This window comes from Hypanus sabinus, chromosome 27, assembly GCF_030144855.1.
Source record: "Hypanus sabinus isolate sHypSab1 chromosome 27, sHypSab1.hap1, whole genome shotgun sequence".
Taxonomy (NCBI): domain Eukaryota; kingdom Metazoa; phylum Chordata; class Chondrichthyes; order Myliobatiformes; family Dasyatidae; genus Hypanus; species Hypanus sabinus.
This window is the reverse complement of record NC_082732.1, coordinates 25,259,684-25,284,825: the sequence shown is the minus strand read 5'-3', so window position 1 is coordinate 25,284,825 and position 25,142 is coordinate 25,259,684. Positions and strand designations below refer to the sequence as shown.

At 41.3% G+C, this 25,142-nt stretch overlaps 1 protein-coding gene and 1 long non-coding RNA gene across 3 annotated transcripts in view; one reads left to right on the top strand and one right to left on the bottom strand.

Moving 5' to 3' along the window:
* LOC132382124 (uncharacterized) overlaps positions 1 to 25,142 on the top strand; it is a 31,814-nt gene that overhangs the window by 2,241 nt on the left and 4,431 nt on the right. Inside the window, exons 2-3 of one of the 2 annotated variants that reach the window (XR_009508215.1) lie at positions 12,472 to 12,669; positions 21,225 to 24,502. This is a non-coding gene — a long non-coding RNA (uncharacterized LOC132382124). Of the gene's footprint in view, positions 1 to 12,471; positions 12,670 to 21,224; positions 24,503 to 25,142 lie in introns of those variants that run through there. The other variant, XR_009508214.1, reaches the window with a different exon arrangement.
* Positions 1,086 to 13,849, bottom strand: b3galt6 (UDP-Gal:betaGal beta 1,3-galactosyltransferase polypeptide 6). Its single transcript, XM_059952010.1, has 2 exons — positions 13,663 to 13,849; positions 1,086 to 2,620 (listed from the first exon to the last, which is right to left on the bottom strand). The coding sequence occupies exon 2, from the start codon at positions 2,584 to 2,586 to the stop codon at positions 1,594 to 1,596; it is 993 nt and encodes a 330-aa protein (XP_059807993.1). The 5' UTR covers positions 2,587 to 2,620; positions 13,663 to 13,849; the 3' UTR covers positions 1,086 to 1,593.

The following is a 25,142-nucleotide window of genomic DNA, read 5'->3' as shown; positions in this document are numbered from 1 at the left end:
ATGAAAAAAACCAAAATACTGTTGCCACCCATCTTTCAACAAAATTACTAGCTATGTTTTTGAAATGATCACTGATCAGAGTTCTGCACTCCATGTAAACTCAGTTTAGGCATTCACAGGGAGCATGTTCACATCTGTTTACCCACTGCCTAATGAAAGGGCAACTGACCAGATCTTACTTTCAATTGGTGCTGGTTTTGTGCTGCGGCTCCTTGGTCATCTGCTGCATTGGACTCACGATTCCAATTGCACCTGTCAATGGACTACAACTTGGGCACACTCTTGATTAGATAATAGTAAAGGTGTTACTGAAAGAAAAGTACACTTCAATCTTTGGACGTTGCCAGCAGTCATAAAAAACTCATTTCAGCCTGCATCAAACTGATGCACCCTCCCAAATGCTGTGAGACTGCAACATTTTTGAAAAATCATTTAGCACCCACACAAGTTATAGAAAGTGCTTAGCTTTTAAAAATTGTTGCTATGTCTTCACGTGTTCTCTTCAGCAAGCCTGTTATAAATATTTGAATCAAAATGTTCCCAAAATGCTACTTGACAATAACATTTTCATAATTACCCAAGCTATTATCAGCCTTTTGAATTTTATGATTCCATGCAATGAAAACCATCACAGCACAAACCCTACACAATAGGATTCTTACTATGGATTCCTGCATTTCCAGAGAATTGAGTACACTCTATGGGAGAGTGAAATCTCAGACTGCAAACCATTGTACCCCCCCCCATCTAAAACCCAAAGTCCAGCAGAGCTGCAGTTTAAAGATGAATCAATTCCGCAGTTGGTCAAAGAGTAAAACTGAATAATGCCGCAAATCATGCAACAGCAACATTCACGAAAATGCATTTGTCATGCAAATTTAGTTGGACATATTGATAATATTTCCCTATTGTAACATTTTAATGCAAGTTATCCCTGCCTCCAAGTTGTTTTTTTTTTAAAAAGACAATGTGTTGCTTTGAGCTAAAAACCAATCTTAATTGTAGCAAATTTTACTGTCAGAAAAGGGATAATTCAAACTTATAATAAATGGACCAGAAGAAATTGACAAAATTCAAGGCTCAGAGCCAAGCCAAAGGTTTTTACCTGAAGAAATTGTTAGTTAACATACAGATGCATACACACAAATATATTAACATTTACTGTTGCTGAATTAGACAAATTCCAGAGCTTTAGACTCTTGTGCAATTAAATACAAGTATAATAGGACCCATGGGCCTCTCTGTAGTGACTGGTTCAATTAATGAACACCAGGTATTCTTCAGGACACCTTTTGCACCCAGAAATTGAGCAAATGCAAATTTTGTCCATGAAGGTAGTTAGACATGGACCAAATCCTTGGCACTACAATGTGCTATTCTCAACTCTGATCAGGAAGAACAGCAATTTTGTGCTTTTTGGAAGAAAATACTTATTCAAGTGCAAATCTCAGACTTGCAATCAAAAGACCAATGTGCTCCCAAAGTACTGAGAAGCGATGGAGTCCCTTTTTTGAGAAATTTCCTGCGTTGACATCCGCTCCATCATTCTGAATAGGTCTCGCTGACTCCTCCTTGCCAGGGCCAAGTTGTTCATCAGGGTATGCCATCTTTTCGCTGGCAGCACTGGGATGGTGGGACATACCAATCATAAATATACGAGAGTCTCACTTTTACCTCTTCTTTGCACAGTTTTCCTTCCCTCTGGAGTGTCTGCTGTTTCTCCAGCATATCCTCAATACTTTGCTTGTGCGTCACAATGTACTTGTTGTTGCAGCCACGCGATTTGTACTCCGTGTCAAACCGTGGGTCGTGCAGGCGCTTGACATCAACTGGCGCCAGCCAAGTACCCAATGACACATCCTCACTCTGCCATACCTTCAAATAATCAATGTTAATTCGAATGTAGTGCACCAAGTCAGCAGATAGAACATACCCACCCCCGAGAGCATAAGGCAAATAATAGTCACACAGTACCCAATTGCTCTCCTTCCATTTTCCAGTGGACTTAACTCTTCCTCGTCCAGAGAAGAAACCCCAGTACAGTTTCTTAGGCTCCTTTGCCTTCAGTTCTTCTTTAATGATATCCAACCTAGCGAAAGTGTCATCATCTGCTTTCAGGACAAACTTAAAATCCACATTTTGGTCCACCCATGCATACATGTGAAGAATCTTATTAGTAAGGTTCTCATAGGAGTCCTTCAAGTCTGGGAGCAGCAGTAGATCGTGATGCCGACCGTCTTCCTGCTCCAGGTTTTGAACTTCCTCTGCTGCAAGCCCACTAGTGCCGATGGCAAAGAACGGGAGTATTTCTGGGTCCCGATTGGCCAGCCACGTGCTCCTGATGATGCTCCTCCTCTCGGTGTACTTCGGGCCTGTGGTGATCAGTAGTACGAGAAAGGCAGAGAGACCTTTGGCTCTGCTGTGACCCTGACCATCCGCTCGTCTTTCCACGCCATGTGGTAAGCCCGGAGACTTCAATGTCTCTGAGGTGCATTTAGCCAAGTAGAGTAACATCAGTGCAAACAAGGATAGAGTGGCAATACCAAGGGCTGTTTTGTGACGACAGAAAAGTCGAGCTAGATTCATTGTGAAGGTGCTTGGATCTCTGGAGTGCTTTCAGCTACAGGGAGGGAAAAAAAAAAGGTGATTTAATAACAGGAAAAACATGATTGTTCCATATTATCAGTTTTTCTTTTTGTTACTAACCTTTTATAGCAAACACACACCTTTTAACATAGTCTCTTAGTAATCGCTCTGAAGATAATTACTTGTTGCCAAATTAACCTTTTTAGTATCAGCTTATATGCATAACATCACTAAAAGTTAGCCAAAGGGACGGGGAAATAAAACACTGAGAAGTTGACTAAATAACCTTGTTCACAATTTGTAAAACAAGTGTTCTTAGAAACCTGAAATTGTCTGACAGTCAGTTTATCATTTTGAATTGTTAATTTACAATTAGATATTTAACAGTTTTGGAAGAAATTGTGCATAAAAATCTAAGAAACAGGAGGAGTACAAGTAGACCAATTAGCTCTCAATTTGGCTTCATCAATTAATAAAATCCTCAACTTCAATATCATCTTCCTGCTCTCACCCTGTGATTCCCACTGTGTTTAAAGGCCTGTCAATCCCACTTTCATAGCTGTCTGGGATAGAGGATTCCACAGATTCAGGGTCTTCAGAGAAATTCCTCTTGCCTTTTCTGCCTGTATACAGATGCAAGCACATCCAGATCTAAACTATGTAAAATTTAATCAGAACTTCCCCATTTAATACTCACTAAAAAATGTCATTCAGGTAAAGATAGAATACAAAAGCTAGCCAATGATATGGAAAAAGATACGGGAAGAGTCCTGACGAAGGGTCTCGGCCCGAAACACTGACTGCACATTTCAACAGATGCTGCCCAACCTGCTGAGTTCATCCAGCTTTTGTACGTGTTGATTTGACCACAGCATCTGCAGTGTATTTGGTGTTTAAGATACTAAAAGTCTCTTCAGACACAAAGTGTAAAAGACAGGTGAGAGGTGTTATCAAACCACTGGAAAATTATGCTGGAGTAGTAATGGGAGAACAAGGAAATGGTAGACAAACTGAGCAAGTCTTTTGCATCAGTCTTCATTGTGGAAGATACTAGCAAGTGTTACGCCTGTGCCCCAACTCGGAGGGGCCGAAGGGTACAAAGTAGCCCCCTCCTTTTTGAGAATCACAAGAATGCTATTAATTCAGGTCAGGAGACCCAGAAAATGAGATAAAGACACGCAGAATCCAAAAGGGGTTTGGAATGTCCTGGCCCCTCAGCGATACAAAGCCACAGGAAACGGCCATTGTCTCTTGGAGATGGAACTGTGTACTGTACTTCATGGAAGCCCTCAGGGAATGACCAAAGTGGGCTGGGTTGAGGGATGGCACCATCCCAACCTGATTGACATCTGAGACCCCGTGAGTAAGGATAAAAGAGGGTCTGGGGAAACAATCCCTTTAGACGCACCAGGAGAAATGCTAGAAATCCCGTGACAACGTTTAACAGCGACAGCCGGTGGAGGGCCCACGTGTGTCCTTTCCCGTTGCCCGGGATTGAGGCCTTACCACGGAAGACGGCTTAGCTAAAGAAGAGATCACCACCAACGAAATTTCGAAGGATCAACATCATAAAAAAAAAGGGCAAGTTCTAAAAATCCATCTCTCTCTCCAACCAAAAGCTGCAGCCTGAATGAACTGAAGTGACTTTTATATTTCCATCAGACAATACATTATCCCTTAGACAACGATAGAGCTATTTATTATTATTATTATACCCGTACTTTTAGAGTTAGTATTGACTACGTATATTATCTGTATGTTTGCATTGATATTATTTGTGTCTTTTTAACCAATAAATACTGTTAAAAATAGTACCATCAGACTTCAACGGACCTCTCTATCTTTGCTGGTAAGTTACCCAGTTATGGGGTACGTAACACAGGAATGTGGAAGTTCCAGGTGTCCATATCATTAAGTGTGTGGAGTTGCCATTTCTAGAAAAGGTTCATGGGAAATTGAAAGATCTGCAAGTAAGTAAGTCACCTCGACGAGATGATGTACACACCAGGGTTCTGAGAAAGGTGGCTGAAGAGATTGTGGAGGCATTAGTAATGATCTTTCAAGAATCACTAAGTTCTGGAATGGTTCCAGAAGAACTAGAATATTGCAAATGTCACTCCACTCTTCAAGAAGGGAGAGAGGCAGAAGAAAGGAAACTCTAGGCCAGTTAATAATTGACTCTCCAACCACTGAGGTCAGACTAAGGATGAGGTCTCACGATACTGGGACACATGATAAACTGGGCCGCAGTCAGCATGATTTCTTCAAGGGAAAATCTTGCCTGACAAATCTGTTGGAATTCATTGATGAAACAAGCAGGATAGACAAAGGAGAATTGGTTGCTGATGTGTACTTGGATTTTCGTAAGGCCTTTGACAAGGTGTCACACACACAAGGCTGCTTAACAAGCTATGAGCCCATAGTATTACAGAAAAGATTCTAGAGGCTACAGAAGGACTTAGAATGGGCGAAGAAATGGCAGATAGAGTAGTGTCAGGAAGTGTATGGTCATGCACTTTGGTAGAAAAAAAAAGGTTAGACCATGTTATGAATGGAGAAAGTAAAAAAAGGCACAAAAAGGTTAATTTGAAAGTTGAGTCTGGAGTGAGGAAGGCCAATGCAATATAGGTAGTCCCAGAGTTACGAACGTCCAACTTATGAACAACTCGTACTTACGAACCGAGGAAGGAGAATGTCGTCCGCAATTTTAAGTTGGATCTCGACACCATACACCATTTTAAATCGTTGCCGTTGACACTGTGTTGGGTGCTTAACTTTGTATTTGGCTTAAATTTTTCTTCATAAGATTCACCCCTCCCCCTCCCCCCCCCCCCCCCCATTCCTGTCAGCTGGTGGCGCTGTGAGATCAGCGCCGGGCTCAAGAACAGAGGTTCCCGAGTTCAATTTAGTGACAGACTGCTCCCATGCCAGGTTGATGTCAAGCTCGCAACTCAACCTCGTAAAAAAACCTGCCACCTTCAGTTTAAATTGCCACGTGGAATATTGTGGAGGATCAAATATCCAAACCCAGCACAGCCCCCACTTGTCCCATTTAACCTGTCTCAGTGTGGTGGAGTTTAGGACCCAGGGAATTCAGTGTGGTGATTCTTAGGACCCAGCAGACCTCGGGAAACAGTGCAGCTTGGGACCCACCGCCCACAGTTTCTCTGTTCCATTGACGGGAAGCAATCGCGATTGAAAATAAGGTGGAAATAATAAAACATTTAGAAAGTGGTGAAATGCCATCGGTCATTGGAAAAGCATCAGGCTACAGTTGGTCAACAATCGGAACAATTTTAATGGAGCATGTGAAAGGCCCTGCCCTGATGAAAGCTACAATTATTACTAAGCAACACAGTGGTTTAATTATTGGAATATATATGTTTCTTAAGTGTTTTATATGCATAGAAAGGTAAAATATACCATATACCAAGACAAACGTTTTACTAACTGATGCTAAATAATACCAGATGTACTTGCTCCATTGTATGTACAAATCTGACTTAAAGACAGACTCAGGAACAGAAGTCATACATAACCTGGGGACTGCCTGTATTAGCATTCATTTCAGAGGACTAGAATATAAAAGCAATGTAATGTTAGACTTTATAAAGCACTGGCGAGGCTTCACTTGGAGTATTGAGAGCAGCATTGGGCCCATTATCACTGAAACTAGAGAGAGTTCAAAGTAAGTTCATGAAAATGATTCCAGGATTAAATGGCTTGTCATATGGCAAGTGATGGCTCCAGGCCTGTATTCACTAGAATCCAGAAGAATGAGGGGTGACCTTATTAAAACCTATTGATTGGTGAAAGGCCTTGTTAGAGTGGATGTGGAGGATGTTTTCTATGGTGGGAGAGTCTAAGACCAGATGATAAAGCCTTAGAATAGAGGGTGTCCTTTTAGAACAGATGAGGGGGCATTTCTTTTGCCAGAGAGTGGCAAGTCTGAGGAATGTGTTTGCACAGTTAGCTGCAGAGATTACGTTTATGCAAATTTTAGACAGTGGCTGATATATTCTTGATCAGTCAGCACAAAGGGATACAGGAAAAAGGCAGGAGATTGGAGCTAACAGGAAAATTGGATCAGCCATGATGAATTGGCAGGGCAGATTTGATCGGCCAAATGGACCAAGTCTGCTTCTACATCTTATGTTCTACTTAAGCCAACTTTGTTAGCTTCCTCATCATCTGTTCTGTATGCCAACGTTTCAAGTATTAGAACCTTCAGATCTTTGTACTGCAACATTTTTTCTAATCTCACTCCAAATAATAATCCACTTTTTATTTCTTCCTCAAAGTAGATTAAATATTTTCCTGCATTATAATCTGTCATCTTCATTTCCACTGACTTGCCCTTGGCTGTCTGCTTGCTTCCTCCTCACAACCTGCCGATCTACTCATTGCATCGTCAACTAATTTGTCCACAGTAGGCTGTCACTTGATCCATGTTATTAACACAAGTCTGAAGTTGCCACATTGGCCCCATCAGCCATTTGAGAACACACAAAAATCAAAATGGATCTCTTCCTCAACTTTAGCAGGCTGACTTGAAATTAAAAGATTGTAAATAATCAGTTATTATCATCTGCACATGACAGACCTCGAGCTGGTCCCATTCATCTACATTTGGCCCATATCCTATTCATGCAGGTACAGTATATAAAGATGTCTACATGTCTTTTAAAAGTTGTAAATGTATCTGCCTCCACCACTTCCTCTAGCAGCTTGCTCCAACACTCACCACCCTGCTGAGAAAAATCTTGCCCCTTAGGGCCTCTTTAAATATTTCCCCTGTCATCTTACACTTTTGCCCTCCAGATTTATTCTACCCTACCTTTGGCAGACTGATCAGCTACTTCTTCGAGAGATGTCTACCCTGAAGTTTAAATCTTCTCTGCAACAGGAGTTCAGTGAAACTGTCTTTCACTGTTTTCCCCTCTGTGCTGGTATCTTCCCCCTTCTTTCTTCAGTCTGGTCTTGGCCTGAAACATTTCCATAGATGCTGCCTGACTGGCATTGTGTGTGTTGCTTTGAATTTCTAGCATCTGCATACCTTCTCACGTTTATGATCTACCTTATCTCTGCCCTTCATGGTTCTTAAACACCTCTATCAGATCAATGCCAACTCTTCTTCAGTCTACATAAAACCATCTCCGTGGCAACCTTACTATCCACCTTCTATTTGCTCCCCTACTCTGTCTTCTCCCTCTGCAATTTTTAGTCATCCTTTGCTAGTTTAAAAAAGTATCCTAATTCTCTAGTCAACCATTAGTCTGACCAAGAGAGAACACCATTTTAATTTTATACCATACTCAATTTCCTTTGTTAGCCACAGTCAGTGTAACTTTCTCTTATGGAATCTTTCTTCCTCAACTGAATATCTTTGTTGGGAATTACAAATATCTGACATCTCATCCCTTAACAATCTACTTTAGTCAACTCTGTCCTCATACCACTGTAATTGCCTTTATTTAAATTAGAACTCAATCTTCAGATACAGGTTTCACACTCTCAAACTGAATTTGAAATTCTACTGTGGTATAATCATTTTTTCCTTGGGGGGATTCTTTATGAAGAAATCAATTAACCATATTTCAATGCCAAAGCTAAAATAGTCTGCTCACTGAGTTCCCCAGTGTTACTCTCAGAAATCATTCTTTGAATGTGTGGAAAGCTACTACTGCCAATTTCATTTTGCCAATTTATATAGCATCTCTTTGATTGCAGTACTTTTTGACAAGCCCCACATCTTGATTTATAGTGTGCCCTTCAGTATAGGTACTGTTACGAGGCTATTATACTACATTTCAGACTAATTTTTTAAACTCCACCCCAAGCTGCTTATTGGACTTGTTATTCAAATCATCTAGATTACTGGAACAAGGCACAGGACTACAAAGCCAAGTACTTGATAATAATAATGTCGATTAGCCCAACTGGGAATTCAGTGGGGATGGATTAAATCACCTTTACCAAACAGATTACAATAAACTGGAAAATAACTCTAAAACCCTGGGTAAAGAAGCCATTAATCTTTTGCAGTCAGCATGGAATTAGAGTTGACGTATTGACTAAGATTAGAAATGTTGGCAGGTGTGTGGAATGACTGGTTAATTACTAGCCAAGCAAATCTTTTTAAAAATAAACTGGATCAACATTTGCCGAGAATAACCATCAGGATCAAAGATTATGTGGGACAATGTTTGACCAAATGTTTTTCCTTTATTGCATCCATCTTCAAATGCACCCAGATAAACGTCACTCTGAATGATATTTAAGGGGCTACACCCAATTTTATGGTTGCTTCCATTAACTTGGCAAAAGAATGAGAAACTGATTTTAGGATATTTTGTGCTACCTCTGATTTCCTGATTAATGTGAAGGATCTGCAAGCTTTAACTAACAGGCAGTTCTTCCCACCCCCAGGAAGCTTCCCATGGAAATGTGGAAATAAGACTGCGTTGCACTTATAAACACATCATCACCCATAGTCACAGGATACCAACAGACATTTACAGCCAACAAACATCTTCTGAAATCCCTGCTGTAGCAGAGCAAACACTGGAGTTTCAAATCACCCTGTTCAGCTACTCTGCCAATGCAAAAGGCCATTTTAACACAAGTGAAAATAGATTCTCAGTTTGTTAGAGCACCAAGAATTTACTGACATGATGAAAATAGATCCCTGCACAAATCCACAATGAACTGGAGAGGAGGCAGGGTCTCAGTGAGAGAGAGTGTTTTATGAAAGGGTTCAATGATATGTTGTGGTTACCTGACCGTGCCATGAGGATGCCTGTGATTAGGTTTTGTACCCACGAACCTATCACTACCAATAAAGGACATGAAGCAAAGACATGGAAAGATCCCAAATGCCAATTGCACATGACAAGGTGATGAGCCTTTGCCACCTTGTTTGTTAGCAGCTGGAAAAGGGGCAGCCTTTATCTGGATTTCTTCCTCCTCATGTATAACGGCAGGGGGGTGGGGTGGAAGAACGTTACTCCAACCCCAACCTGATACTCGGACTAGTTTCAGAGATTGAATAGCATCTGGAAGGGAAATACGAGACAAAGGGAACAGTAATCTGGAAAGGGACAAAAATCATTTCACTTTGTTTTTAAAATCAGGCTTGTATGCATATGAACTATTAACATTTGCATCTGTAAACTATTCCATCCTACATTTACATGGTCACAATGATCACTGTAACAGAAGTCAAACAAATGCTACCAAGGTCACCTTAACTAGATTAGCCTAGATCATTGTACTGATAAAAACCTCACTGTTCTCATCTCTTTTCAAATGAAACGTTTGCACCTATTCCAGAATATGCATAGGTTAGGTATTGAGTCAACATCGCTAAAATTGTTAAAAGTCCATGACAAGAGGGACACTAATTAAATCAGAACATTTCCACAGCAACATTAGGAAATCCTTTCAGAATTTATGTACAGCAGTCAGCTATTGTTGCATTTCCAGCTTGCTGCTCATGACAATTAATACAGTCATGAAAAGAACGACCTCACTAGTCACATCACTGCTAGACTGATGAGCAGAGTGGTTCAGATGCTGAATTTTTCAGCTACACTGCACAAGAACATAGTGATTAAATGTGATCTGATCTGGTAATACCAAAACACAAGGTTATAACAGTCTTCAGAGCAACTAAACATCTTTATTCCATGCAGCAGTTACATTATTCAATACAGCACATCACCAAACGCGAGACAGTGGTTGCACTTGCTTCAGCAAGTCATATTTCACAGTAGATCAGAGGCACTAAGCAAAGTATCTACCAGGACTGGAAGCAAGTGACATTTCTGATGCATGAAGCTTAGCTCAGGGTCAAATGGGATATCAAGACTACTCAGGCCATTCAACAACAGAGGGACCAGGAAAAAGGACAGTATCAGTGTTTGGTATAGGGTCTGAAGCAGATACTAGTTACCAGATATACAGTTTGAGAGCAATGATGTGGAGGAATGATAGATGCATTTGGGGAGGCAGTGAAGATGAAGGCCATCTTGTACACGTAGAACCTAACATTATACTCTTGGTGAATAAGGAAGCACAAGATTCCTTGAAGATTGAGGGGAAAGAGGAATGCCACATAGCAAAATAGCCTAGCTACCAGCATGGACATTTCCAGAAAATTAATGGACAGGGGCTTCTGAGGTTGGTACTGTTACAGCAGAGGTGAGGACAGACAAGGGGAAGTTTTGCACCAAAGGCAGAGGACTTTTTTTTGTATTAACTTCAACAGGGACAGCTTCAGTGCTCAGATGGAGCAGAATATGACTGGAGATTCAAAAACACAGCGGTTTTTGATTCCAGTGAAAGATGCTGAAAGATTTGGCAGCAAGGACAGAAAGGTTCTGCATGTTAGAACACACCCACCACTGCACTCTCCAGGTTATTATTTCTGAATATTCCCAAACAGCATTGAGCTGTGCTGTATGAAATATATTAACAAATCCTACTGAATACATACTCTAATCTAGACTACTACCTAATTCTCTAAAATCTAAAATAAAAGCAGGAAATTCTGGAAATATTCAGGGAGGTTAGAATGGATCTGTGGAAACAGAATTAATGTCAGACCGAAGTATGTCCAGCATTTATGTTTTTATTTTCGATTCCAGCATTTGCAGTTTTTTTTTTGTTTAAATTTCTCTTTTCTCTGGTAAGGAAGGACAAAGGGGTCAATGGGAGTAGGCAGGTTAAATAGTTAAGCATGAACTAGATGGGCCAAAGGGCCTATTTCTGGGCAGTACTTTGCTATGACTGACAGGTATTGCGCCAAATGCAGAGGCTCCTTTCCTTTGCATGTCATTGTTTGTCCATCTGTGTGTAGTTTAAAAAAATAACTCTACTGCATTTCTTTGTGCCTACGATGAGTGCCCCCGTGAAAATGAAATTAATCTTCAAGTAGCATATGGTAATGTAAGATAAATTTATTATCAAATATTATATAATGTTTGAACTTTGAAAACCATTGCTTTTCTTGCCTGGAGGTCTCATCTCACGGTATCACGGGCGAGTTTTGGAGAAAGGGCTAATATTGGGCCCCAAGGAGGGATTAGGAGTAGGCCCCAAGGCAAAATGTTGAGGAAACAGGAAAGCAAGGGGAAATTTGGCCAAAGCAGAGGTTGCCAAGCTTCATTTTATGCCATAGAGCAACGTCATTAAGCAAGGGATCCACAGACATTACGTTGGGAACCCCGAGTTAAGGTTTGATTTGGTGGCCTGGACAAGTTATGGACTCGATAGAGCAAAGTTGAATGTCTCACTGACAAAATGGTCCACGTCATACATTGTTGAATGAGAAGATAAAACAAAGATAGGCTCAGGGACACTAGAAAGCAAAGACCTCTGGAATTATCTTTGCTACCTGAGACAACTGTGACATAGTAAAATACTACAGGAGAACCTGACCATATCTAGACATGGAACAACAGAGTGCAAACACAAGGTACATGGAAGACAGCACCTTTCAGAACTTCAGTGCCACAGTGGAAATCTCACAACGATAAGCCAGAGGCAGGAGAGAATGTTGGACAAGATGGAGAGAGTGAGGAAGCAAATTAGAAATGTAATAAACAGAAGCCGGGTTTGAATTCTTTAGAGAAAGCTTATTCTCTGGAAGACAAACAACAAGTTAAAGGGATTCCGAGAATTTGCTGCTGCTGAGTAAAACAGTCTGATTAGAGGGACCATTTGAGATTACATGGCTGGGGAAATGTGGTTTAATTTGGCAACTGTGCGTCTGGTGGGAGAAACATCCTCAGACGGTGTTGGTCGCTGATGAAAACATCACATTTCACTATGTTTTGATGTGCATGTGACAAATAAAGCTGATTTTTGATTTCTTTATTTAAGAAATACAAATATCAGAAATGGGACAGAATTTCTGCACGAGACCTTGGGAGAAAAGGAAGACATCTGAAAGACAAACTGGGTGGGAAGACAACAGCTTGGTGAAAGCGAAGAATGAAGATCAAGGCAGATGTGAACAGGTGGAACAAGGCAGGGATTCAGGATTACTCTGGTCTTATAACATTATTATACACTGCAATGGTAAATTAATGAATTTATTATTCTTAAAAGAGATTTAGCCAGCACACTATTCAAGATATTGGTCTTCACTGAAGTATTAAGATACAGTTTAGATTGTGACAAAATACTAATTAGAATATAATAAATAGAAGCAGTCAATAGTACAACCCTTTGCACTGTTCAAAATTATCAGGGCTGATCTGTTGCTTCCTGTATTAGCCCCACAATCCGTAATGCCAAATCTGCTCTGACCTCTGTCTTAAATATACCCAGTGGCCAAGTCTCCACACCTCCAAAGAATCATTACCTGCTAGAGTCCAGTTCCAATATTCAAACAGCTCTTACACCTTTGAGGACACAACAGCCTGTTTGATCGGAATGTCAGATAGCATCTTAGCCATCATGTGTACCATCTACAAGTACTGCAGTAAGTTAGTGAGGCTGCTTTAAACACCCCCCCCCCCCCCCCAAATAGGTCAAGAGCAGCAAGAGTATAGGAACATCATCCTAACTTGTAAATCTATCACTATTCTTTCATCACTGCTTGTTTTAAATACACGGATTTCAAACTGATTAACACTGGAGAAACACTTCACTGAAGACCACCACACACAGTTCATTGTAGTGACTACCACCTTGTGTTAAGGGCAATTAAACATGGGAAGCAAACAACTGGTCCTGTTGATACAGCTTACAATTTAATAAAAATTCATAATGCAGTACTTAGGCCAACGTGATATTATTTAGAATAATGTAATATTCATCAGGACAATGCAGTTATTAAAGTAAGTGAGGCATCATTTCAAGCAATGCAGTATTATACAACTAGGATATTGCAATATTATTAATTGGGCTGTTAAATAATGTTTACAGTAATGCAGTACAAGCATTCAAGACATTATTATTCATGACAGCACAATAGTGCAGTATTAATACCAAGGCTGCAAATTTCAATATTATTGTCCTTGTCAACACGGAATTGTCGGTTCTGCTGAAACGAAGGCAATACTTCACCTTGCTCACCGCTCCATTGATTCCTGACCGAGTGAGGCCGGCGACAACCGCGCGGAAGTCCAGGCGGCTCCGTCCTGCGCTTTTCCCGGCAGCGGCTGCCACCTCCCGGGCCCCGACCCCTGAAGAAGGACGCGACGAGCACCCGGCAGCATCTCCGCAGCAGGCAGCGGCCCAGTGACGTGGCACCACCCCCCGGCCCTCGCTCCCCAGGCCCCGCCCCCTCCCCCCGGGAGGAAAGCTCGCGCGGCTCAGCGGCTCCCCTAGCGGCCGGGAGGACCCGCAGAGAGCGCAGAGGCTGGTGACCGGGAGGACAGGACGGGAGAAATCACCCAACCAACCAAGTAGCATCAACAGGGAAGGGGAGAGAAAAAAAATCGTCTCTTCGATCTGAGCACCTTTCAACAGAAGTAGAAGACAAACATGCAAAAAGGGGGATGGCGGGGCCTGTTGTATGACTGTCCCATACATAGGCCCTTCAACTCATGTTCAGTCCTTTAGCCACTATTACCAATTCCGACAAAATGCTGGTGTGTGTTGTTTGAATTTCCAGCATCTGCAGATTTCCTCACGATTACCAATTCCAATCTCATTTTCCATCAATTCATCCATAACTTTGGAAATTCATGTGGAAATGTTTTAAGAGTCCCTCCCTCCACTACCTCTTCAGTAATGTTTCAGATTCCATCCATCTGTGCAAAAATTCTTTTTCAGATCCCTTCTAAACCTCCTACTATTAACTTACATTGACATCCTCTGGTTTTAAATACCTCACCATTGGTTAAGTGTTTCTTATTAGCCACCCATGTCCCTCATGACTTTCACATACCTTTCAGGTTCCCTCCTCAGCCTCTTATGCTTGAAGGAATGCACACCTAATTTCTCAGTCTCAGAACTGAACCAGTTCATCACAGGTAACATAACAAACTTCCTCTAAGCTTTTTTTTTCAAATGCAATTGCACAGTGGCCATTTTATTAGGTACACCTGGACACTTGCTCATTAATACAAGTGTCTTATCAACCAATCATGCTGCAGCAACTCAATCAGAATCAGATTTAATATCACCGGCATAGATTGTGAAATTTGTTAACTTTACAGCATTGGTGCAGTGCAATACAGAATAATAGAAAACAATGCTCTCCACAGTACATCTGGAGAAATTTTCACAAAACACACAAAATGCTGGAGGAACTCAACAGGCCAGGCAGCATCGATAGAAAAAAGTGCAGTCGATGTTTCAGCCCGAGAACCTTCAGCAGGACTGGAGAAAAAAATAGATGAGGGGTATATTTAAAAGGTGGGGTGGGGGAGAGAGAAACACAAGGTGATAGGAGCATCTAGGAGGGGGAGGGCTGAAGTAAAGAGCTGGGTCGTAGATTGGTGAAGGAAATCAGGGCTGGAGAAGAGGGAGTCTGATAGGAGAGGACAGAAGGCCATGGAAGAAAGAAAAAGGGGGAGGAGCACCAGAGGGAGGTGATGGGCAGGAATGGGGATGGGGAATGGTGAAGGTGGTGGTGGGGGGGCATTACTGAAAGTTTGAGGAATCGATGTTCATCCCATCAGGTTGGAGGCTACCCAGACAGAATATCAGGTGTTGTCCCTCCAATCTGAATGGCCTCATTGAGCCGGTAGAAGAGGCTATGGACTGACATGTTGGAATGGGAGTGGGATGTGGAATTAAAACTGGTGAGATTTTTGACTGTTTCAGGTGACATACCAAATCTCCTCAAATTCCTCATGAAATATAGCCACTGTCATGCCTTCTTTGTAGCTGCATTGATATAAACAAGAGAAAATCTGCAGGTGCTGGAAATCCAAGCAACACACACAAAATGCTGGGGGAACTTAAACAGGCCGGGCAGAGTACAGTTGACGTTTTGGGCTGAGACCCTTCATCAGGACTGGAAATAAAGATGAGGAGTCAGAGTAAGAAAGTGGGGGGGGGGAGGAGGGAGAACCACAAGGGACAGGTGAAACTGGGGTGGGGGGGCACCTATCACCTTTCAGTCCCGGTTTCACCTATCCCTTGTGGTTCTTCTTCCCCTCCCACCACTTTCTTAGTCTGACTCCTCGCCTTTTTTTCCCCAGTCCTGATGAAGGGTCTCGGCTTGAAACGTTGACTGTACTCTTTTCCATAGATGCTGCCTGGCCTGTTGAGTTCCTCCAGCATTTTGTGTGTGTACGCATCATTGATATGTTGGGTCCAGGTTAGATTCTCAAAGATATTGACGCCTAAACTTGAAGTTGCTTGTTCTTTCCACTTCTGATCCCTCTATGAGGACGGGTGTGTGTTCCCTTGTCTTACCCTTCCTGAAGTCCACAATTGGTTCTTTGGTCTGATATTGAGTGCAAGGTCGTTGCTGCAAAACCACTCAACTAGCTACAACACAGTGCCTTGTAAAAGTAATCAGCCACCAACCCTTTGTTCACATAAATGTGTGTTACAATCAGGGATTTTGATCAATTTAACTGAGAATTTTGGCTTGTAAATCACATGCTGTTTTTTCACAGTAGAGCCCAAAAAATGGGATATCGTAAAGCATGAAAAACTAAAAATTCAAAAACTGAAATGTTACTAGTTTGAAAGTATTCATCCCCCTTTGTTCAGCACTTCGTTGAGCCACCTCTTGCAGCTATTACAACCAGTAGTCTTTTTGGATAAGTCTCTATTAGCTTTGCACAACATGATGGAGCAAGATTTTCCCACTCTTCCTTGCAAAATTGCTCAAGCTGTGTCGGATTAGTTGGAGAGTGAGAGTGAACAGCAATCTTGAAGTCTTGCCAGGGATGTTTGACCGTGCTAAGGCCAATAATTTTCTTCATTCCAAGCCACTTCATAGTTTCTCAGATGGTGAGCTTTGGACTGTTGTCCTGCTGAAAGACGAACTTCCTCCCCAGTTTAAGCTTTCTGGCAGAGGCTAGCAGGTTTTTATCCGGGATCCCTCTGTGTTTAGCAACATTCATCTTCGCATCAATCCTGACCAGATTTCCAGTCCCTGCTGCTGAAAAGCATCCTTACATGACTCCCTTCTCAATCATCCCTCCCCACTGATCTCCCTCTTGGCATTTATACTTGCGTGGAACAGGTGCTGCACCTGCCCCAACACCTCCTCCCTCACTACCATTTAGGGCCCTAAACAGTCCTTCCAGTTGAGGCGACACTTCACCTGTGTGTCTGTTGGGGTCATCTGCTGTATCCAGGTCTGTATATTGGTGACACCTGATGCAGATTGGAAGACCGCTTCTCTGAGCACCTACACTCCGTCCACCAGAAAAAGCGGGATCTCCCAGTGGCGAAGCATTTTAATTCCATTTCTCATTCCAATTCCGAAATGTCAGTCTATGGCCTCCTCTACTGTCAAGATAAAGCCACTCTTAGGTTGGAGAAACAACACCTTATATTCCATCTGGGTAGCCTCCAACCTGATGGCGTGAACATTGACTTCTCGTACTTCCCTTCCCCTCCTTCACCATTCCCCATTCCCTTTTCCCTCTCTCTCCTTATCTCCTTACCTGCCCATCACCTCCCTCTGGTGCTCCTCTACCTTTTTTTTTTCTTCTATGGCCTTCTGTTCTCTCCAGTTAGATTCCCCCTTCTCCAGCCCTTTATCTCTTTCACCAGTCAACTTCCCAACTCTTTATTTCACCCCTCCCCCCTCCCGGTTTCACCTAGTGTTTTTTCCTCCCCCCTCCCCACTTTCTTACTCTGACTCATTTTTTCCAGTCCTGAAGACATCAACTGCTTCCTCTTTTCCATTGTTGCTGTCTGGCCTGCTGAGTTCCTCCAGTGTTTTGTATGTGTTGCTCGTAGTATGATGTCACTTCTACCATACTTTTTCCTGGCTGATGCACAGTATTAAATTTATGTGACACATACCACTTAGTGTTGAGGCCAAAAAGTTCCATTGCAGTCTGATCCACAAGACCTTCTTCCACATCTTTACAGTATCTTTTGCAAAGTCTTTATGAGCAAGGATATGCTTTTTTAAAGCCAGGGCTTCTTCCTTGCCACTCTTCCATAAAGCCCTTTTTGTGCAAGGCCTTAGAGATTATGGAGTCATGAACTTCATCTCCTGTTGCAGTCATTGACTTCTGCAGCTCACTCAGGGTGACTGTTGGCATCGCAGTCTCTCTTACAAGCACCATTCTTCTCTGGCGACCAAGTTTAGAGAGGGACTTGACCTAGGTAGTACGGCTGTGGTTTAATATGTTTTCCACTTTTTTACGGTGGACTGCAGCGACTCTGGAGTATGTTCAGCACCTTTGAGATGACTGCTTCTGTGATCATTTCCCCGACTCATCTTGAATTCTCTTTTGTCTTCACTTGGCTTGGTCTGTCAAAAGCTGCCATGCATACCTTACAGAGAGAGGAGGTATTTATTCAGGTGGTTCTCCAATTTTCTACACCAAAAAATTGGGTGAGTTGGTATGATAGTATACAGTAATGCACATCAGGAAAGTTAGAGTAGTAATTACAAAGGTATTTCATAGCTCCACAAATTTGGTGTTTAATTTTTAGTAAATTGTTGGCAAGTTTTGGAATTTTTCTTTTGATATGACGTGATGCATAATGTTTTGGTGATTAGCTCACAAAAATCCAACTTCAATATATTTTAAATTTAGAAAATGAGGCAGTAAAATGTGAAAGTAGTTGTGGGGGCTCAATACTTTTTTTTGCTTTTTTCCCATTTTAAAATCTTTTTTATTAATTATTATTGAAGATCAACAAAAAAAGATACATTAAGTCAATATGTCATTATGTACAATAAAGGATTAAATTAGCAAATAACTGATTAACAAGGCTAAGCAATATATCAATAATAATAAGAAAAATTAAAGTGTTAAGAATATTTTTTTGAAAGAAAAAAGGAAAAAAAGAACCCCTAATAATTAACTAAAAAAAACCCTACTAATGGAAAAAAAACAAAAAAAAAACCCATTGGGAGCATACAAGCTTTTCTGTATCTCGCTCCTGTATGCCCCCTCATCACCATCAGAAATTCTGCCAATAATGGTTGCATCAGCAGCAAATTTATAGATGGCATTTGAGCTGTGCCTAACCACACAGTCATAGGTGTAGAGAGAGCAGAAAAACATGTGGGCATGGTCGAGAGGTTCAGTTAACTGTCAGCAAGTTTTAGTGGCAGACGAAGAGGTTCAGTTCATCCTATTGAGGCTGCTGGGTCTAGGGTTGATTGTCCCATTTTATGGGTCTCTGTTCAGGTTGGGGTTGGAGGGAAGAGGTGGCAGGCATTTTAGCCAAGCAAAGTTAAGGATGTAAATGTAGTTGTGCCTTTGCATAAAGGGGAAGTGAAAACCATAATTACAAAGTCCATTCAATCACTTTGGCAACAAAGTCAGGATAAGGAAAAGAAAGGACAGCATGTATATAAAATTCAGAGGATGGTATGAACTCAACAGCGAGATGGGTATAAAAGTAGAGAAGAAGTTATGCTTACATGTTTACATATTGGACCTACGAGGATGAATAATTCCTTGTTCCGAACTAGTACGCATGGCACAGCCATTTGTAGGGAGTGCGCTTGTCAAGGAATAGTGCAGCATACAGTACAGTATATTGTTTGAATGTAGATTCTATGTGGTGCAAAGGAAATATCTAATTGCTAAATTGAGGTCTTTGGGACTGAATCAATTTAACATAGAAAGTTTGTTAAGATATCACTGTCATTTTAATGTATATAAGTGTGTAATTGACTTTCTGAAAGGTCTTAGACTTTTTGATATTACTTGAGGATTTTTTTGGGGGGGTGAATTAAAGTGGGTGTACCTCCTGTTGCACACTCCAGCTCAGCATGTGGTGGCAATGCATCGTATGTTAGCCTGGTAACTGTGATTAAACATTACTAGAGGAAAAATAGGTTCAGTTGTTCAGACCAAACATCAGAATGGGGAAGAAACGTCATCTAAGTGACTTCGACCATGGAATGATTGTTGGTGCCAGATGGGGTGGTCTGAGTATCTGAAATTCACTGATCTCCTGGGATTTTCACACATGGCAGTTTACAGTGAATGGTGTGAAAAACAGAAAAATCCAGTGAGCAGTAGCTCTGTGGATTACCAAAATACCTCGTTAATGAGAGAGGTCAATGCAGAATGGCCAGCCTAGTTCAAGCTGACAGGAAGGTGACAGTATTTCAAATAACCGCAAGAGATACCTAACGAAGTGGCCACTGGGTATATGTTGAATTGTGTTGTCTCTAATGCTATGAGCTGGTGACGTAAGATTTTCATTGCTTCTGGGCATTCACGTGCTTTGCATTTGCTGTGGAAGATATTTGAGTCGTTTCTACACTGTAAGTAATGGTCTGCTGTTTGGTGGGTTTGTGTACTGTTTGGCAGAGCAGTACACTATGTAGGGTCGGTCCTGCCCCTGTTCCCTTCACCCGGCTCACAGTTCTTGTACTGCTTCTCTTTCACTGCCCACAAGGTGGCAGTATGAGCACCTGGTTCTGCAGTTTCCAGCTGGACGTTGAGTCATGATGCATTATGGAGTGTGTAATTTTTATCGTAATCCCAATATTATAGAGCATTCCTTGTAACCAGTATCATGGATCTGCCTTGCACAGGCATCACCCACACAAGCCTGCAGCACACATCGATTCACTTGTCACACATCCAGTCCTTGTGTTGCCAGATGGGGCTGTGTACACAGTGCCACTGTGTTGTATAGGGGGTGACAGGTTTTTCTCTCAACTTAAGGAATTGAAAGTTGCCATATACCTCAGGTTATTCATACCTCCTATAGATGAACCTAGACTTAGCCTTTATTGTTCAGTCGTTTAGTTGAGTTCATGGCAAGACACAGAAGAAGATTGGACGTACTATTTACTAGAAGTAGATAGGGCCAATCCAGGCCTTTCTTCTGCACAGGTACTGCTGCTGCCCAGGTTGGGGCCCGGCTGGGTTTGAACTCGGGATCATCTGCCTTGAAGTCCAGTGCTGATGTCACTACACCACCAGCCAGCTCTCAGTAATGGACTACTATAGGCACAGTAAGTCTCAGTATAGCCACAAGAGACTGTTTAACTCTGGAGTACAATGCAAGTGAACACAGGTCCATCATTGCATAACACTGGGTGCAGTGCAAGTGGACACAGCTCTGTCACTTCATATCTGTGTGTTCAAGTCCTTTCTCAGTGGTTCCCAACCTGGGATCCATGGACCCCTTGTTTAATGGTATTATTGGTCCATGGCATTAAAAAACGATTGGGAACCTGTTTAACTGATACTAAGTGCAATTCTTAAGAGCTCTTCTAAGGAACTGGTATAGGCACAACAGGCTGTAAAATTATTTCCATTATTGTCCCTTAGTTTCCCTAGTAGATTTTACTCTTCATATCTAGGCATGTGTACATGGATTTGAGCTAACTGGTTATTGAAGACGGAGGCGGAAATTGCATCCAGTTTCTTGGCTTAGGGGTATGAAAAATATGTTCCTGTGAGGGAGGTGTGAACCATTTTTAATAAAATTGAGCTGGTACGCATTTTTTCGGAATATGCATCGATGTGGTTCAGATTTTAAATGCCTTTCTCCCTGTGCAGGGATTGCAGACCATCACACTACAGGTAGACCTCCAGTTGTGGAACTGCTCCTGGATCAGCCTCTCTGTGGGAGTGGGTGCCGCAACTTCTCGACTGCCGGATTTCAGTTGCTGCTTCATAGCTCGGAGCACATCGTTGCAGATGCAGTGTGATGGGAGCTCTCTGGTTAATGAATGAGAAATTCATCTCCTTCAGTGGAGTGCAGCAGACATTGTGAGCGTGGATTCGACCAAATTGTAGGATTCTTAAAATTGACTGCACACATAATGTACTCAGGAATCCTCAAGATGACCATCAGTGGAGAAGCTTAACAATTCTAAAATATGCATCGAGTGTGCCCCAGCCGTCAGAGTGATCAATGCCATCTGTCTGGGAAGTTCGTAGAATTTACCAGTCTAGGGCAGGTGACTGGCTCTGCCAGATTATAATTGCTGCAGTGAATGAAGTAATAGTTCTTAGGGACAATCCTTGTATCTGCAGGGTAAATTCTAAAGATACTCTGGGTCTCTAGGAATATTGTAGAGATTTCTGTAAGACCATAGACCACTTTGATTATGTTGTTTTACCAAGGCTGTGAGAAGTGTAGACCGAGTTCACGTAGGGAAACTGGTTTCTGTGATATGCTGGCTGTGTTTACAGCTCTGCAACGTGCAGTTATGGTCAGAGCTGTAATGCATCCAGATAGAATTCTTTCTTTAGTGTGTCAATGTAAATTGGTGACAGTCAAAGGGGATGTGCGGAATTTCTTTAGCCTCCTGAGGGAATACAAATATTGGTGAGCTTTCCTGACTGTAGCATCTATGAGGATGGACCAGGACAGGCCATTGATGATGTTCACCCGAGAACTTGAAGCTCACAACCCTCTCGACCTCAGTTCCGTTGATACAAACAGGACCTTGTGCATTGTTCTCTCTGTTACCCCCCCCCCCCCCACCCACCTCACCTTCCTGAAGTCACTCTCCTTTTGCTGGCATTGAAGATTATTGTCATGACACCATCCCAGTAGGCTTTCTATCTCCTTTCTGTACTCTGACACATTGTTATTTGAAATATAGCCCCCTTTGATGATATCATCTGTAAATGTAGATGGAGTTAGGACAGATGTGAGTGTATAGGGAATAGTGTAGGAGGCTGAGGATACAATCTTGTGAGGCACAAATGTTAAAACTAGTTGTGGTGGTGTTGCTGCCTGTCCTTACTGATCGTGGACTGTTGGTCAGGAAGTCAAGAATCCAGTTGCAAAGGGAGGTGCTGAGTTCCAAGTCTAGAAGATTAGGGATGAGTTTGCTTAGAAACGCTCTGAATTATAGTTGTACTCAATAAACAATGGTCTAATATAACTGTCTTTACTGTGCAGATGCTTCAGAGATGAGTGTGAACTCAGAGAGTTGGTGCCCACCATTTTGGCGCTAGGCAAGTTGCAGTAGGTCGAAGTTAACTGGGTGGTTAGAGTTAATGTGTGAGCCCACTACAGACAACTGAATAACGAGAAGCCTGGATCTCCACAGTATCAACCCTCTACCTTAACAGTCACACCATCATATCACAAGGCCAGAAACCACCAAATAGACATGCCATGTCATTCTTACATATTCAAGCAGTCATAAAGTCCTGCAATTGCTTATTAATCACTTCTGTGCTTCCACTTAGCACCTGTCGTTTTGCATGGGTTTGTCTAACCTGTTGTTACTGAGCTGAGTTCTCCCAATGCATCAGGCTGAGGGTGATTGCTCATTTGCAGTGAAGATGACTTTAGGTAGCTGGAAAGAGAAAATAAGCATAACAAGACAAGAATTAGAAGCAGGAAGAGACCTAATTCCTTTTTTTAGTCTCAGTTCAAGGATTGAATCCATTAAAATGAATATTCTGCCCAGACGATTATATCTCTTTCAGACCCTACCAATAGAGATTAACAAAAATCAATTCAATGAATGGAACAAAATGTTATCAAGATATATTTGGCAAGGTAAAAGGCGTATAATTCATCTCAAAACTTTGCAAATAACCAAGGAAAAGGTGGGATGGGGCCTATCATCTCTTAGAGATTATTATTTTGCAGCACAGTTGAGAGCTGTGATATGCTGGTGCAACCTGTCAAATGATGCTCAATGGAAAAAAACATTGAAGGGAGGATACTTCTCATCCCCATACAGGGAATTTTGGCTGATAACAACCTACAAAGTTACATAAATACTATTGATAACCCGTGGGTGAAATGGACTCTTAAAATATGGAAAGCTATTATAAAAGAATATAAACTAGAGGGAGATATTGCAATTCTTAAATGGTGTGCATATGACTTGGATTTTACGCCGAATAAACTGGATACTAGATTTAAGGACTGGACAGCTAAAGGAATAATAGTTCTTACTAATAAAATGAAAGAAGGAATGCTGTTGAGTTTTGAAATGCTTAAAGAGAAACACTTATTAGAAAAACAAGACTTTTATCTGTATTTACAGATGTGACAGTATGTTAAAAGGAGGGTTAAAAATGTAACCAAGTCAAGTACATGCTTGATAGAGCTATTTAGAAAAGCATATAATTCAGATAACGGTAGTAGAATCACTTCAAGCGTGTATAAGGGTTTGTCAAATCTTAAAGCACATTCGACTTCATACATTAAAACAAAATGGGAGAAGGAAGGAGGGATAATTGTATCTGAGGAGGGATAATTGTATCTGAGGAAGAATGGAAAATAATATGGAGGTATCAATGGAAGTGTACCAGTTCACAGAAATGGAGGGAGTTTGGATGGAAAAACTTGATAAGATATTTTATTACACACTCTCAGAAATCCCATTATGACAGTAACATCCCTGTTTGCTGGAGAAATTGTGAAAAACAAAATGCAAACCATTATCATATTTTCTGGGAATGCCCCATTATCAAAGACTATTGGAGTGGGATACAAGACATCTTTAAATGTGAAATAATCTTAGAGAGTAAGACCATATATTTTGGGTATATACCTCAAGAATGGTTGAAAAGAGATAAATATTTAATGAATATACTGTTGGTGGCTGGTAAAAAGACTCTTACCAGGAAATGGCTATCACAGGAGAGCCCAACTTTAAACACATGGATGGAAATTACAATGGACATTTACAAAATGGAGAAGATAACCTCATAGGCTTGATTTTATTCTCACAAATCAATGAATATGTTGTAAAAAAAAAGATCACTCCCTACTTGTACATAGTTTTCTCCTTTCACTTGTTCTTTCTTTCCTCTCTTTTCTATAAGTGTATACCTCAGATTAATATTATGGGGAGATTTGTGGCAAATAATACTATATGACATATATGTATAGTATCTGAAATACATCTTATAGAAATGTTTGTTTGAAGATGAACTTCAATAAAAAAATAAATTAAAAAAAAAGAAGCGGGAAGAGGCTATCTGCCTCCTCAAATCTTTTCTACCATTCTAAATGTTGATCTTTGGGCATAGCACTGTGCTTATATCTTTTGAATTCCTTAATATCCATAAATCCCTTAACGTCTAGTGACCAAGCTGCCCTATCTCTAGGGTAGAGAATTGAAGAGGTTTAAAGACCCTTATTATGAGACTGGTTATAGATAGTCAGTCAGGGGAACCACTATCCCAGCATCTCGTTACTTCTATTAGGGAAGGCAGTAGCCTGAAGATGCACACTCACTCAATGTTTTAGGAATAACTTCTTCCCCTCCACCATCAGATTTCTAAACAATCCATGAAATCCCAAGAACACTACCTCACTGTTCCTTTTTTGCACTATTTATTTATTTTATCTCTATCATAACATGGTAATCTTTTGTCTTACTCTACTACAAAGAAACAAGTTCACAGTATTTGTCAGTGATAATAAACCTGATTCTGATTGTGATCCCATCAAGCCCTGTAAAAACATTAAGGGTTTTAATAATGCATCTTTTT

Bases quoted from the DNA above. Each gene is read 5' to 3' on its own strand.
- b3galt6 (XM_059952010.1), bottom strand. From the start codon at position 2,586: ATGAATCTAGCTCGACTTTTCTGTCGTCACAAAACAGCCCTTGGTATT.